This window comes from Mus pahari, chromosome 17 (assembly GCF_900095145.1).
Source record: "Mus pahari chromosome 17, PAHARI_EIJ_v1.1, whole genome shotgun sequence".
Taxonomy (NCBI): domain Eukaryota; kingdom Metazoa; phylum Chordata; class Mammalia; order Rodentia; family Muridae; genus Mus; species Mus pahari.
Genome location: NC_034606.1, coordinates 67,772,149 through 67,785,785, shown reverse-complemented (window position 1 = coordinate 67,785,785; position 13,637 = coordinate 67,772,149). Strand labels below are relative to the sequence as shown.

Genomic DNA, 13,637 nt, shown 5'->3' with positions numbered 1-13,637 from the left:
CCACTACCACCGCCAAAGCCGCCTCCGCCTCCTCCGTTGTTATAGCTGTCATAGCTGCCACTCCCGCCATAGCCACTGCCCTGGTTTCCATAACCCTGTCCACCACTTCCATAGCCTCTGCTTCCTCCAGAGTAACCAGGGCCGCCTCCTCCATAACCACCTACAAGAATACAAGTCTTCTCAATAAGACAAAAGTATTTAACAGGAAAAAAAATCTATGCAAGATAATAGCTAAAGGCTGCTCATAACATGCACATTTATGGAACTGATTGAACTTTGTCATGCACTACTAGCCTACTCTAAAGGTACAGGCTGCCAGAAACCATTACTTACAGACTCCTTAGGAAACTTACCGTCATTGCCAAATCCATTATAGCCATCCCCACTGCCACCATATCCACCACCACCACGGCTGCCACCAAAACCACCTGGAATAAAAACCAAAGCTTTAAACCAGGTTTTATACATGAATGCTTATCAAAACCTAATTCTGTACTAGAACTACATTAGGGTAAAACCCATAAATGCTGGAAACACAGGGCAGCAGTTAATAATTTAAAGTTCTGAAACCAACAATGAATCAAAAATAAACCATACACACCACGACCACTGAAGTTCCCTCCTCGACCAAAATTGTCATTGCCACCAAAGCCGCCTCCACGACCGCCACCAAAGTTTCCAGAACCACTGCGACCTTAAAAGAGATTTTTTGATCATCAGGCTAACCTGTAATAATTCACACTGGCCTCCACAATCTAACAAAACAGTAAACGCACCTCTCTGGCTGGAAGAAGCACTAGCCATCTCTTGCTTTGACAGAGCCTTTCTTACTTCACAGTTGTGGCCATTCACAGTATGGTATTTCTGAACTAAGAGAAAAAGGCAGATTCAGGACTGTAAAAAACAAACAACAACAACAACAACAAAAAACCACAAAAGAACCCCAGAGCCATTAAGGAACATGCAGTCCTCTGATACTTACTAACAATCTTATCCACAGAGTCATGGTCATCAAAGGTAACAAAAGCAAAGCCCCTCTTTTTTCCACTGCCTCTGTCAGTCATAATTTCTATCACTTCAATCTTCCCATACTGCTCAAAATAATCTCGCAGGTGATGTTCTTCAGTGTCTTCTTTAATACCACCAACAAAGATCTTTTTCACAGTTAAGTGGGCACCTGGTCTCTGAGAATCCTAAAAAGGAAAAATGACTTGTTAATTTAGTAGTAGCAGTTTTTAAATGACTGGGAAGCTGTGATAGCCCACGCCTTTAATTCCACTCAGGAGGGAGGGGGGGATCTCCCAATTGAGTTCTGCCCAATTATAGTAGCAGGTTAAAAGAGAACCACCTATTAAGAAAAACCACTCACTTCTCTTGACACAGCTCTCTTAGGTTCCACAACTCTTCCATCCACCTTGTGTGGTCTTGCATTCATGGCAGCATCCACTTCTTNCACAGTGGCATATGTGACAAACCCAAAGCCCCTGGATCTCTTGGTATTTGGATCTCTCATTACCACACAGTCGGTTAGTGTTCCCCATTGCTCAAAAATGGCTCCTCAGACTCTCGTCAGTTGTTTCGAAGCTCGGCCCTCCGATGAAGAGCTTCCGCAGCTGTTCTGGCTCCTTGGGAGACTAAAGTGGAGGAGGGAGGGGGGTTTAACGGTGGGGATGGAACTTGGGAGAATGAATCAACACCCCGCATCAACACACGCTACACTTTTTTATTGTTCTCTATTATTGCACAAGACCACGTGCTCCTTCCTGGGCTAGGAGGTGCTGCTGGGGATTCAATCGGGTTGCACGCAGCGCATGCGTTCTTACTCTTACTTCATACGCACGCGCAACAAAGGGCACAGGTTGGTCTGGTCCACCGCCACTAAGACTTAGTGTTTCTTTAACAAGCGATCATTAGAACAGAATGGGGTTGGGCAAGAAAAGACCACAATCTCCAGATCCTAAGTCTATGAAGTTTGCCACAAGGAACAGTGCGTGGACCTTAATGGCTGTCGGATCGCAGCCTCATGGTGACTACGAGGACAAAATGGCGACCTGCATTTTTTTTTAAAAGTAGGCCTCAGCTATAATCGATAAAAGACCGAAAGCACGGGTGCTAGCAACAAGACAGGTCACACCCCGCAATATTCAGCAAGTGTGGAAGAAAGCGAAGCTGCAAAGTGCGTCCAACTTACCTCTGACTTAGACATGACGGCGGGGTTACGAGAGCCTTCAGCGATGCTTCCTCGGCAGCGTCAAAGAGCAGAAAGGAATACGACAACGAACGTGCCCGGCAGCCTACCTTCTGCTCGCCCTTTTATCCCGCCTCCTCGCTCTCGGCATTGGTAGACTCCGCCCTTACTTCAGTCTTATTGGAGATTTGAAATTATTCCCTCCCACCATTGGCCCGTGAAGACGCCCTGCTAAGAAACGGCACCCGTATGGGCGTTCTACTCAGTCTCCGCCCCTTTGAGTCATTGACGCCCCAAGGGATCTTATCCTTGACCACATTGATTGGCTAGCTTGCCAGCCACTTATATTTGAATGTATTCACGTCTTTAAATGCCTTTTATAACTTTCCCACACCCGAACGTTACAAATTCACTCGGGAAAGTACGAGACGCTAGAAAATAGTTCACCGCGACGTTTCCCAGCCACTCCCTATAAAGCGCATGTGTAATAAAAAATGGCGAGTTTACGCCGGCGCAGTACGAAGTTCCGCCTGCCTTCTGGAACACGTGAAATGGCGGGCGGGAGAGGGTCGTGAACCTAGGCGCCTGCGTAGTGGCGGGACCTGCGTCCTGTTTTGCGCAGGCGTTTTGGGCGGAGAAAAGGTCCAAGCCCAGGATTGGTTGCGCAGGCGCAGGGAAGGATCCGTTTTGGCGGGCGGTTGGCATTGCGCAGAAGGCGGCGGTAGCGGTGGCTTGTGGTGCCGCTTTACCACAGAGGAATCGTGCAGGCCTTAGTGTGAGTGATCACTTTAGATCCTGGGTAAGTGGCAGAGTCTCGTCTACCCGTACGAGATCTTGAACCTGCTCCGATTGCACCGGTTATTGTACGAAATGAATGGACCGCTGAACTGGGGGGGGGGGGAAACGACAGTGAAGGGGCCTCGACGGGTCGGGCCAGCCAATAGGACAACTGGGGCGGGATGTTTTATCCTTGCAGGGTCTGTGAAGCTGCCTTGCTGAAGCATTTGACTGGCGAGTCTATAGGCCAATTGGGTCTTCCTATAGCTGCCTACCGATCGGTCTTTGGGCCATCGGAATGTGGGAGGCGGGTTTTTCTTGACTGAGTTGCGTCTCAACGAGCCAATGAGCCCCAAGCGCGCGATAGGCCGGCCTTCCCCAAGAGGCAGAGGCTGGACTCGTTTGGGGAGCGCGGGAGTTGGCTGGTAAAATTCTTAGAACAAGCCAGGAGCCACTAGGAGGACAGACCCTCCCCCCCCCAAAAGCTAAGTCTTGCATTTGTGAGGGCGAGTATTATAACTTAAAATGACTCCTATAACTAAGGCATTCATTCCGTATATTACCTTAAGGAAAACATATGTTTTCTTGTGGCCCTTGAGTTAATCATTTTTCTTGTAGTTTTTGGTACGTTCCATCCTTCACTTGAGACTTTGGAGAACGTGCCTTTAGTCTTTGAAAACTTTTAAAAAAGGATTAAAATTTTAGAGTGAGATGACTTAGGTAAAGTACTGTAATGAAAAGCATCCAAGAAAAATAGACTTAACCACTACCACCCGTTTCCAGGGACACTATTTGTTCTTGTATTCCAATGAGAGTTTCTGAGAGCTACATGTCAAAAGTCAAAACGTGTTGCTTCTTTGGAAACTGGGGTGGAGGCTTGTATGTTTGAGGGATAATTGTCATTAATGAAATGATGAAAACCTTAATAAAAATGGACACATTTGGGCTTTTTGTTTGTTTGTTTGTTTGTTTTCAGTCATCCTGTACTTGTCACCACCATTCATGTTTCCAGTTCTTTTATCTGAGTCTCTTCTCCGAAGAACATTTTTCTCCCTAACATTCAAGATACTCTAAGCTCCTATATCTGCTATTCATTTGAGGATGTCTGGTTTTGGGTGAAAAAGCTGATTCATTTGGGAGGTATTTAGGGTGTTGGGGACAGAAGACTCCACCATCTCTTGAGTCGTTATTCATTGGTTTTGATTCCATATATTTTTGTATTTTTTCTGTAATTTCGTTGGTGTTGATAATGCCCACACTTCTCAGAGGATCTAGACAAGTGTATAATTTCCATTTAGTATCTGTGTTGATTTATTTATAGTCTTTGAGGTAGAGGTACCCTGTGATAAGAAAATTCCAGCCTGGCATAGTGGTCATTGCCTTTAATCCTAGCAGGAAGATGGATATCTGTGAGTTTGAGGCCAGCCTCGAGGTCCATGTAGTGAGTTACTTGACAGCCAAAGCATAATCAGACCCTGTCTCAAAAAACGAAGAAAAGAAGATAGTTTCATACTTTGTACGAAAGACTGATGATTTCAATTTAGTTTTCTGTCTCGGGTTGGCCTCACATGAGATCTACCTGTCGGTGCTGTCATGCCTGACAGGTTTTAGCAATGTTTCTGATGAATAGAGAGTTCCATATTCACTGGCACTTTGAAAAGGACAAACATACAACTACTAGCTGCTTATTTACACTAACAGTGCAACTTCAGTAATGAGCTCTAAAGTGATAGTGGACACAGGGCATCTACCTACATATGGTTCAGAATTTTTTTTTTTTTCTTCCAGACATGGTTTCTTTGTGTAGCCCAGCCTCTGGCTTGGAACTCATTGTGTAGACCATGCTAGTCTTGAACTCAGATCCATGAGCCACTTGTCTCTCAAGTGTTGGGATTAAAGGTGTGAGTCACATTTGCTCAGTCTCTTCTTTCTTCCTTTCTTTTCAATGTTTCAGTTTTAAAACAATACCAAGAATGTAAAAATGAATAATAGTCTTCATCTAAGATGACTAATGCTAGAATTTATTATGTTCAGACATTTAGCAGTTAGCAAAGCATGGAGGAAATGGCTGCCCGCCACCACGACCACTACCACCTTGTCTTGGAGTAGTCTTAAATAAGTGGACCATTAATCCTGTTTTTCCTCTAGTATAGATTAGTTTTTGGGTCTTGAGATTATAAAGGGAAATTTTACCATTTCTTTTTTTTTTTTTAAAGATTTATTTATTTATTATATGTAAGTACACTGTAGCTGTCTTCAGACACTCCAGAAGAGAGAGTCACATCTTGTTAAGGATGGTTGTGAGCCACCATGTGGTTGCTGGGATTTGAACTCTGCACCTTTGGAAGAGCAGTCAGGTGCTCTTACCCACTGAGCCATCTCACCAGCCCCCCCCCCCATCCTAACATTCTTGTTTTGTTTTTTGGTTTTTTCAAGACAGGGTTTCTCTGTATAGCCCTGGCTGTCCTGGAGCTCACTCTGTAGACCAGGCTGGCCTCGAACTCAGAAATCCGCCTGCCTCTTCCTCCCGAGTGCTGGGATTAAAGGCGTGTGCCACCACGCCCAGCTGTTTTGTTTTTAAGACAATGTTTCTCTATGTATGGGTCTTGGCTGTCCTTCAACTAGCTCTATAGGTTATGCTGATCACAAATTCATAGGGATTACCTCTGCCTCTGCCTTCCAAGTGCTGGGATTAAAAATCATGTGTCAGCTGGGCCCCATCATACCAGACTTTTGAGCCTATCTGTATATTTGATAAAATGTTTCGCCAAACAAGCATATGAAGTACAGAGTTCTCATCTGTAATGTATTCATTTTCTTAAAAATCGGGTCAATTTCAAGGTTGTACGTATGGTTGGTAGAATTCTGGTCTGCCATGCCTGGAGTCCCTTATCAGGGAATAAACATGGCATGGTGGTGCTGACCTGCAATCTTAGGAGTAGGGATGTAATGGGAAGAGGACCAGTCAAGTCCATCCTCAGCTACATATCAAGTTGAAGGCCTTTCCATACTCTGTGATACTCTGGCTCAAATCCACCCCCTCAACAGACAAGAGAGGAAATAGGACAGTTCTCATTGACCAAATTCATAGGTACTTAAGATCTTCAGTCAGTTTTAAGGAGAAAATGCTGACATTGGTCTGTTGAATAGAGCACCAGATCATGCTACCTTACATCCCCAAGTGGATTCCTCCCAACTGTGTGCATTTATTATGCTAATTGGTGAACCTTATTTAATATTTTTACTGGTGCTTGCTTTTTTTTTTTTTTTTGGTAGGGGAGTTGGGTGGGTGGATTAGTTTTTGAGATAGGGTTTCTTTGTGTAGCCTTGGCTGTCCTGGAACTTGATCTTTAGATCAAGACCTGGCCTCAAACTCAGGTCTTCCTGCCTCTGCCTCTCAAGTGCTGGGATTAAAGGTGTATGCCACCCAGCATCTGGCTTACTGATGTGGTTTTAAAGGTCTGAAATAAACGCTCCTGGTTTAATGTGCTATGAAAACAAAACTTAGCCTAGGCTGTGTTAGCACACGCCTTTGATCCCAGCACTTGGGAGAAAGAGGCAGGCAGATCTCTTGAGTTTTGGGTTAGCTTGGTCTTCATAGTGAGTTCCAGGACAGCTAGGGAGGTACAAGAGAAACCCCATGTTGAACACCCCCCCCCTCCAAGAAGAAGAAAAAGAAGAAGAAGAAGGAGGAGGAGGAGAAGGAGAAGGAGAAGAAGAAGAAGAAGAAGAAGAAAACTTCCTGCTTATATGGTCTTTTCCAATGTGATAGTTAATAAGTATGATAAGTATTTCGCTGTGGTAGGAACATTTTACTGATAATCACTGACATTTTGAGGCTATCACATTGAAAATTCTGGGAGGCTAGTGAAGTGCTTTAAGAGCACTGGCTCAATCCCTCAGATTCAATCCCCAGCACCTACATGTCAGTTCACAACTGTTAACTCCGGTCACAGGGGATCCAAGAGCATCCAGCACCTGCATGTTGCACAGAATACCTATGCACATAAATAAATCTTTTTTAAAAATTCTAACAATGTTTGCCTTTTCAAAACCTACAAGTGTTAAACTCTGGTTTTTAAATGTTTAGTGCTTTGCTGGGCAGTGGTGGCACACTCCTTTAATCCTAGCACTTGGGAGGCAGAGGTANAGGCAGGCCGATTTCTGAGTTTGAAGCCAGCCTGGTCTACAGAGTTCAGGACAGCCAGGGCTACACAGAGAAACCCTGTCTACAAAACAAAACAAATCAAAGTTTAGCACTTTGTGTTTAAGGTTAGAGGCCCACTCTTGCAACTAATCCTAAAGGGATTAGTAAATGAGAAAATAACACAATTTCATTTAGTTTGTCTAAAACTGCACCTTTAATCACAGAGGCAAGAGGATCTCTGAGTTCAGTGCTAGCCTGGTCTACATTAAGACTTCAAGGATAGCTAGGGCTATGTAGAGAGACCCAGTCTAAAAAGAATAAAGCTACATGTGTATATGGGTGGTAAATAAACAGAGTAGTAGTTGGGAATAAGAAACATACAACTGAAGTGATGTGAGAATGTTTATGAAAGGAATACTTAAAGTGTTAGGGATTGATCATGCTAAGCAATACTTTAGGCAATACTTTAGAAAAGAGAAAGGTTTGTTTGGTATCCAGCCAACACAGGGTGAAGTTTTCTGAGGAAAGCTAGTGACTTTGTTTATTGGTGCTGGAGTTTCTTTTCTCTTTTTTAAGGTTTGTGATTCTCCATCCTCAGCTTCTCATGGTTCTGAGGATAGAACAGAAGGTCCTCCTCATGCTTGCTTATGAGTTCTGTCATGAAACTACAGTATAGCCCTGGCTTCTACTTTCTGTTTTTGTTTGTTTTGTTTTGTTCTGTTTTTTGAAACAGGGTTTGGTTTTTCTGAACTTGCCTTGTAGACCAAGCCGGTCTTGAACTCAGAGATCATTAGCCTGTCTCTTCCTCCTGGGTGCTGGGATCAAAGCTCACCACTGTGTAGCTGAGCACTTTTATTTTTGTCTGATAATTTTTATATACATTTACCTTCTTCCAGATTGGACCAGTGCTATGCTATATTGAGTTTAAAAACAATGTAGTTACCATTTGATACAGTTTGACTGTTTATACATTAAATTCATGAACTTTGAACAATTATCATCAAGAAATAGTTAAAGCATTTAAAGGCATTTACTGCTCTTGTAAAGGATCTGAGCTCAGTTTTTAGCACCTAGGTCAGATGACTCACAACAACCCATAACTCCAGCTTTAGGAACTCCATTACCACTGGCTTCCTTAGGTAGCTGCATGTGCACATACACACATAATTTTAAGAAATTTTAAAAAGAACTTAGGTGATTTGGCGAAGAGTTGGCATGTACATAGTACAAGCTATGAATTTGTTAGATTCTATAAGGCACTTGAAGTCACATTCATTTCTGATGACAACTTTGCACTTGTGCTGGCAGAACACCTACAGTGACAACTGTGCCTATGTTAGTCTGTCCAGGAGCTCCACCCATTTGTGGAAAAACCTATATAGTTCTTGTTAGATATGTAAATATTAGCCCTCTTAAGAGTTTGTCTTAGGTCTGCAGGTTTATTTTGGACAAATCGTATCCTGTTTTTTGTTTGTATTTTGAGACAATGTCTTACTGAATAACCCTGTCTGGTCTGGAATTCACAGAATCTGACTGCCTCTGCTCTGCCTCTGCCTCCCAAGTGCTAGGATTAAAGACATGAGCCACTACACCTGGCTGTATCTTGTACTTTTTAAAAATCTATTTACCGATTAATATGAGGGATGGAGGGTTTTATACAGCAGAGCACAGTACACTTGTGAGGAAGAAGCAGGTGGATCTTTGAATTTGGAGCCAGGGAAACCAACCTGGTCAACATAGTGAGACCTTGTCTCAAAAAAACCTTTAAGTTAAGCATAAAGGCATATATATATACCTTTACTCCCAGCACTTAGGAAGAAAAGGGAGACAGATATCTCTTGAGTTTGATGCCAGCCTGGTCTATATAGTATGTTTCAGGACAGCCAGAGCTACATAGTAAAACACTGCTTAAAAATCATGGATGCTGTGCTGTGCCGTGCCGTGTCGTGCCTTGGTGGTGGTGGTGGTGGTGGTGGTGGTGGTGGTGGTGGTGGTGGTGCACACCTTTAATCCCAGTACTTGGGAGGCAGAGGCAGGTGAATTTCTGAGTTCAAGGCCAGCCTGGTCTACACAGTGAGTTCCAGGACAGCCAGAGCTACACTGAGAAACCCTGTCTCGAAAAACAAAACAAAAGAAAAATCATGGAAAAGGGCTGGTGGATGGTGAGTTTAGGATCAATTTGGGCTACTTGGTGAGACACTATCTCAAAACAAGAACAAAAACTAGTCAGGCTGGGCATGGTGTCACACACCTTTAGTCCTGGGATTTGAAAAACAAGCAATCAGATCTGTGAGTTCAAGGCCAGCCTGGCCTACATAGAGTCTCAAAAAAACAAACAAACCAAAACAAAACTGGGGAAAAGTCTTAGACATTCTTTGGGTTATTTGAAGCACAATTATTTTCTTTATGTTCTTTTTGGGTGGTAGAGGCAAAACCCAGAGATTTGAACACGGTAAGTACATTCTCTGTGCTGTATATACACCACAGCCCCTAATTATTGATCTTTAAAGGTTTATTTCCTGTGCTTATTAGCTTGTAGCTTCTATAACAGCACACTGCAGAGGATTCTAGAGGCTGGAACTCTGCATTAGTCTTGAACCTCTTGTACATGCTTGGGAAAGAGTACGTTTCTTTTCTAGCTTCTGATGGCTTTGACATGAGATTCCTTTGCTGTTTCACATTCTGTTCTTTGCATGCTGGGAACTCTATCTTTTATAAAGATGCATATGATTGTACTTAAGGCCTGCTGGGGTGATTGAGGGTAAATTTCTCATAACAACAAGGTAATATTTACCAACTCATGGGATTAGGGTATGAATCTTTTCAGTGAGCCCTGGGGACTGTTACCCAAATAAATTTTAACTAATTTTTTAAAAAAAGATTATTTTAAAAAATAGAAGGCAAATGAAAAATAAAAGACTCAGAAACCCGGATCTTTTTTCTAAAGAATTATAAACATTATTTTAGATTAATTGGTATGTCAGAGTATTTTGCCTACATATATGTACATCATATGTGAATCTGGTGCCCACAGAGGTCAGAACAGGGTATCATATCCCCTGGAACAGAAGTTACAGATGGTTGTTGGCCACTAAAGTCCTCTGTAACAGAAGTCAGCTCAATCTCTCTCTCTCTCTCTCTCTGTGTGTCTCTGTCTCTCTCTGTGTGTATGTCTTTGTCTCTGTCTCCCTCTATCTGGTTATTGTTTTTTTCCAGACAGTTTTTCTGTGTAGTCTTGCATGTCCTCGAACTCAGCTCTGTAGACTAGGCTGAGCTTCTGCCTTCTGAGTGTTGGGACTAAAGGCATGGACCACCACTGCCTAGATTGCAGCCAGCACTCTAAAGAAGTCACTAAGCTATCTGTCCAGTCCACAAATGTTTGTTTTATTTATTTTTGAGGCAGGGACTCTTATATAGCTCTGGACATTCTAGAACTTGCTATATATAAATGAAGCTGGCCTCCAACTCCCAGAAATCCATAAGTGCTGAAATTAAAAGGTTCGTGTCACCATACCTGGCTGAATTTAATTTTGAAACTAGTCACTAAGTAGAGAGGCAGACCTTGAACTCATTCTCAAAGCATGCTTGCTTATTTATTTATTTATTTATTTATTTATTTATTTATTTATTTATTGAAGACAATTTCTCTGTTAATCCTGGGTATCCTTGAACTTTTTTTGTAGACCAGGCTGGCCTTGAACTCTTTTTTTTTTTTTTTTTTTTTTTTTAAATGACAATAATTAAAACTACAAATCAAGCAGAGTCTGGTGCTGCGTGCCTTTTAATTCCTGCAGTTGGGAAGCAGGGACAGTGGGATTTCTCAGCCTAGTCCATATAATCCCAGCTTCAGCCCAACTAAAGTTATGTTAGTAAGACCCTTTCTCAATAATGATAATAACAATAATAACAGCAACAACAATAATAAATAATTTATTCTAACATTTGACCATTATAGTCCTGTCATTTTTGCCTAGAACTTGAGAGGCAAATACTTGATTACTGGTTGATTTTTCAATTCCTTGGACTATTAATACAGACAGACAAAACCTATACTTATATATATATATATAAACTCTTTTTAAAAAGTGTAGTGAGTTGGCCAGACCATTTACTCCCTTCCTAGTAAATTGGGGAGCCATATCTTCTGAACTTTCCTTTTCAGTAATAAGTACTTCATCAGAATTAAGCACTGACTCATTTTTCTACCTTAAAATAGGTCATAGATGGAATAAAGATCTTCATGTGCAGTTTTAATTTACAGATTTTCTGAGTGTGTGTTGTATTATGCTTCATAGCTAATACACACATGAGATTGACAAGATGTACTTGAGAAGATTATTTCAAGGTCAATCATAATAAATAGTACTCCCATCTTCTCCATGGAGCCAAGGAAGCACATTGAACTCAAGTACTCCCTGATTGTAATCTACATTCCTCAGAATACAGCAAATTTGCATCTGAGCCAACAGGTATAATTATGTTGGAATAAAATGCCCTGTACTAAAGAGGTCAGCTAACAAGCTGGGAAATCTTAACCCCAATTTCTGAAGCAAATCCTTGAACTCAGTGTGCCTTGTTCTCATCCCTAAATCATTAAGACTCACTTGTACAGAGCTGTGGAGGGTGATATACTGCTAATTTGCTCAGTATCTTTCAACAGTAAATTATGTCTAAAGATCTGATAAAACATAGTAAACCTCATTTATTTGAGTAGTTGGAGACAGCAGAGATAAAATTACAGATAATTCAGAAAATTCATTAAAGTTATTTTTTTTTTAACTTCCTTTATTGTTAAACTTTTGCCTCTGTTTCCAAAGTGCTTTCTTAATTCTTTTTCCATAACAGACCTATAAGATAGGTTGGGCAATTAACAGCAGGTTAGTTAATTAAAGAATCAATTCATCAAGAGGACATAATAATCTTAAGTGTTTATATAGCTAATAATAAAAGCTTCAGGGGCTGGGAGTAGAGCTCAGTGAGTTTTGGCCTAGAATTCATTAGGCCCAGGGTTTGATCCTCAGACTTCACAGTGAAGGAGGTTTCATAGCACACCAAGGAGAAAAGTTACATGGAAAATAGCAAACTTCTGTGATTACATTTTGAGAATTAACTAATTGATAAAAACAAGCGTGTAATAAAGTACCAAAGTAGAAAGCATATTACCAGCCCGACTGACATAATTGACACCCGTAGAATAGTTCATACAAAAGTAAAATGTTCTCAACTGGTATGGGATATAAGTCTCATTCAAAAGGCTGCTATCGTATAAGTGTCTTCTGACCTTAGTGCAGTTGGATTAGAGATTAGTAACATATGTGGGAAGTTTCCAAATATTTGGGATGCTGCACAACACCAACCAAAGTTACTCAAGGGTCAGACAAGTGGGAATGCAGCTCAAAGCTTATGTTTTAGCTTATGCAAAGTGCTGTCTTGGTTTATTTCCAGCACCTCCCCTCAACAACAAAGAATTTGAGAGGCTGAGGTAGAAGGATCACATGAGTTCAAGGACAACCTGGGCTATATAGTGAGAGTCTATCTCAAAAGACAGAAAAACCAAACTGAAAGTTACGTGAGAATAAATAGTAAGAGTGATACATCAAAAAAACCAAAAAAACTAGACCACATAAATGTAATTTGGAACAAAAGAATCAATGCCTCGGTTGCTCCTATAGCCCTTTGAAAAGTAATAAACATTAGCCTGGTTTGGCGCTTCTATAATCTGGGAGGCAGGGGCAGCAGGATTGCTGCAAGTTGGAGTCCAGCCTAAGCTACAAAGTGAGACTATCCTGACATTTTTCCCTTTTCAACCAGAAAGAGAAACTAAATATGATGCAACTATTTTCCATGTCTAACAAAAACCCTGTGCCCAAATTGTTTTGTTCTTCTTCTCCCACAGTAGACCTATGAAGTAAGTAATTAGGGTAGTGATTAGTATTTAAGGTTAAGTAAGCTATTGGGTTTGATCTTTGATTGTTGACATGGATAGGATCCATGTCTACTTACTGCAGTCTTCATTCCGGTATTAAAGAGATGTGCTTGGGTTGGGTATGGTGACAAGGACTTCAGTCCTAGCACTCTACCTGTAGTAGTGATACGTTGTTACTGTTTTTAAGTTGCTTTACTGGGTATAGGTGCTTACCTAAGGTTAATCTGGTGGTCTGAAGACCATCCTAGTACCTACATGGTGAAGGAGAAAATGAACTCCAAGTTGTACTTTGACCTCCATGGGTATGCTGTGGCACAAACATACCTGTACAGATACACAAGTAAATAAATGTCATTTAATTGAGACTTGCTTATTTTATGTGTATGAGTGTTTTTGCTAGAATATATGTATGTGTGTACCACATGCTTGCCTGGTGCCTGTGGAGGTCAGAAGAGGATATGAGATTCCCTGGAACTGGAGTTACCACACACTGTGAGTTGTTATAATCTACCTGTCTTCACCTGTGGGCTGCTAGGTGCTGAAAACCTAACCAGGCCTTCTGCAAGAGCAGCAACTGCTCTTTTTTTTTTTTTTTTTTT

The 13,637-nt window shown here is 41.5% G+C and overlaps 2 protein-coding genes across 4 annotated transcripts in view; one reads left to right on the top strand and one right to left on the bottom strand.

Moving 5' to 3' along the window:
- Hnrnpa1 (heterogeneous nuclear ribonucleoprotein A1) overlaps nt 1–2,302 on the bottom strand; it is a 6,882-nt gene extending 4,580 nt beyond the window's left edge. Inside the window, 8 exon segments of the mRNA XM_029547880.1 lie at nt 5–160; nt 354–428; nt 602–694; nt 777–869; nt 983–1,193; nt 1,370–1,549; nt 1,551–1,634; nt 2,192–2,302. Coding sequence (XP_029403740.1) covers nt 5–160; nt 354–428; nt 602–694; nt 777–869; nt 983–1,193; nt 1,370–1,549; nt 1,551–1,634; nt 2,192–2,206 — 907 coding nt within the window. The 5' untranslated portion in view covers nt 2,207–2,302.
- A 542-nt stretch (nt 2,303–2,844) lies between these two features.
- The window catches only part of Cbx5 (chromobox 5), a 47,216-nt gene continuing 36,423 nt past the window's right edge, over nt 2,845–13,637 (top strand). For all 3 annotated transcript variants that reach the window (XM_021216378.2, XM_029547983.1, XM_029547984.1), the window contains exon 1: nt 2,845–2,987. The gene's annotated coding sequence lies outside the window, so the exon portion shown is untranslated. The remainder of the gene's footprint in view (nt 2,988–13,637) is intronic.